We start from the raw sequence: 2,888 nt of genomic DNA on the forward strand, positions 1-2,888 counted from the left end.
ACCACGACCAAAATAGGAATAAGCGTCGCAAGGACAGGCTCCCACCGAGAACGACGACTTTGTTGACTGCCATTCCTACCAGATCTCTCCGGCCCAAGCTCGCAGGCGTTGAGATCCTTCCCAGGGGACTGAGAGAGTGACCTCGAAGTTGCCCCAGCTTCTTTTGGAATTGCATCTTGCAATACACATCTCCGCAACACGTCCCCGAATCTCCACAAAATGAGCGCCGCGGTAGCAATCAAGGTCGCGGCTAGTAGAAGTCTCGTTACGGTGACGGTGCCGCCATGTGGCTTCGATAACGAGCCCGGACGAAACACTAACCCCGCATGAGTGAAGCTTCTCAATGGTCGCCGTCTTGCTCTCTGAGATCTGCTGATGTCTGCGCGTCTCTCTCTACCATTTTGGCGTGAATCAAGATAATGGAGCTGCTTCGGGGCACCGGGACCTCTTTCCTCCCTCAAGTTCGAGCGGACTTGGCCTGCCACGAGCGCGCCATCCTCGTGCCGTCCGATGATGCTATGACTCACGACTGAGTTAGCACCGTCTACGCAAGACAAATGGAAAGCGCAGAGAGAATGGAATGCAAAAAGACTTGTGGCTAGAGCAAGCGGCGCTGCCTTCCTCGAGAAGCCCCCCTTCATTTTGTTGCCACAGTGTGACGAGGCCGGCGGGAGGCTCGCTCGCAGTGGCCCCAGGATGAGGGCTGACACCCGGCCAGTGGAAGGTGTCGTTCAGGGAGAGACCGTTCTAACTTCACAGTTCAGCCCAGTTTCCCGCAGCAGCATATCTGTTTGGTGGACGACACAGGTAAGCCACCAAGACAGAGGGCTTTTACTGAAGAGCTGTGTAAATACAATCGAGCCGCGCATGTAGTCCCTGTTGTGGGGAATCGCAAGTCCCAGAGCACGGGATCGTCTGTCGCGGTGGGGGACCTGCTAGGTGCGCTTGCACAGTGCAGCCGGGGATCAAGCAGCGACCTCACGGTTGCTGATGGAGTCGTCTTGAATGGTCCGGCCTGTCCTTGGAACCGTTGAATGTTTCCGCCTACTGCTCCCGGCATAGGGTTGCGCTTCACAGCCTGTGGAGTTCCATGACATCAAAATCGTACTCTCAAGTGTTACTGTCAGAAAAAAAGGCCCGCAGGACACCTTGTCCGGCAGACCCGATGGCTGTCCGTGGCAGCTTGAATCGCTGTTCCTCAGTGCTGTTCACTCGCTGCAGCATACTACTGGTTAGTCCTGTGTCCGGACTGACAGGCCAGGATTCTTCGTCGACTGGGCTAACGAGCTGTCTCCGATTGCCGTGTGACGGTTGCTCTGCCCCAAACTGCCCTTAGGCCGCACCGGAGTTTTGGCAGTGCCCGGAATATCCGCGACTACTGTACGGCTAAGATGGAGGGCGGTATTTGCAGGAGCTCTGGCGAGCGCAACTCATCTCTCAGCGATCCGGAGACCTGAAGCATAGACTCCAGTGGCGCGTAGCTGAGAGCACCGGAAAAAGCTGGGCTCAAGCGACTTAGGTGAGTTTCACACCCGCGCGCAGGGACATTTCGAGGAAAGGAGGACACTTAAGAAGAGCTGACCAGGAGTCATGACCTTTCGAGAGGCCTGGGGTCGCGGGCACACTTATGCCGCACTTGAAGGACCCTTGCCCCTGAGGACGTTGAAAGGGAGTCTCACCCGGGTTCTTAGAGACACTGTAAACCCTTGCAGGTTCAGTGTCTCGTCCAAGACCGCACGCCGGCCTCTATCAAACTTGAGCGGACACGGCAGATAACGACGTCGGCCAAAGGGCAGCTGGACGCGTGGGAGACGGGAAAACCTTCGGAGATTCCTCGCGACAGAAACGTGTTTAGAGGACTAGCTGCAATCGGCAAACACGGGCCGGACGAGCGAGCTGTCGCGTCGCGGGGAACAACGTATGTGCCATTCCAAACACCTGCGATCCACCGTCGCACCATTCCGCGGTACGAAGCGTCCCACATGGGCAGTTTTGAGATCAGTCAGCACACAACCTGCACTCGCAATCGCTTCGGGACGGAGAAGTCCGGACAAGGACTAGCCCAAGCGAATTCTGTGAACGTACTCAAGACACTCTGTCTGAGAAACACAGCCGTGTGTGACCAAGTGATAACTGTCGACCGGCCAGTAGCAAGAGGAATCTACAAAGTGGCCCTCTAGCGAGATATCTGAGTGAAGGTCGTGTGGGCGCGTTCGCCGGCTTTTGTGGAGTGAGGCGAGTCACCTCGGACTCGGAAACAGACAGGAACCCCGGAAGAACGAAGGTAGCGGAGGAAGTATGAAAGAGGCTCGGGAGGAAAAACAAAGACCGACTATTATACACAGTACGGCATATGTCTTTCGCATCACAACGCTGGTAGCATCTCAACAAACGCGCACTTGCCTAGATAACGATTACGTGCTGTATGTTTGACTGCGCAAACACGAGGGCAACGACAGCCGCGTCATCGAGTCTGCCTTGCCCCTCCTTCCCGGCATCACTGAGGACTGTTGTCCCGAATATACTCTGAGTATACCGCGGGACAGAGCCAACGGCGTGCACCTGAATTCTTCACTATGCTCATGTTACATGCACTTGAGAGGCTATACCCTCAAAAGCTTCTACGGGGGACTGACGCTGCCAGAACTTCCCCAAAACATGCAGCCTGGGCCCGACGGGGAAAAAAACAAACAAGACAAGCATACCTTCTCTCCCTAGGACATTTCCATTGTGCGATTGCACGAAGATATAGGGCCCTCCACCTAATAAAATCAGCCCGCAACTGTGCTGCCGTCTTGAAGCGGAAAAAAAGAGGCAGCCAAGGCCTGCCCGGAGTTTCGCGGGCTGTCTTGGGTATCTAATAGACGCTGAGCACAAGGAGGGAAGTC

General features: G+C 55.6%; 1 protein-coding gene across 1 annotated transcript; it reads right to left on the bottom strand.

Moving 5' to 3' along the window:
* On the bottom strand, positions 1–2,888 carry CSUI_005265 (uncharacterized protein; the record flags this gene model as incomplete). The annotated part of the gene is made up of 2 exons (XM_068065442.1): positions 1,680–2,888; positions 1–1,078 (listed from the first exon to the last, which is right to left on the bottom strand). A coding segment is annotated over exon 2 (639 nt), but the record flags the coding sequence as incomplete, so codon positions are not given.

Source organism: Cystoisospora suis (assembly GCF_002600585.1).
Source record: "Cystoisospora suis strain Wien I chromosome Unknown contig_2550, whole genome shotgun sequence".
Classification (NCBI taxonomy): Eukaryota; Apicomplexa; class Conoidasida; order Eucoccidiorida; family Sarcocystidae; genus Cystoisospora; species Cystoisospora suis.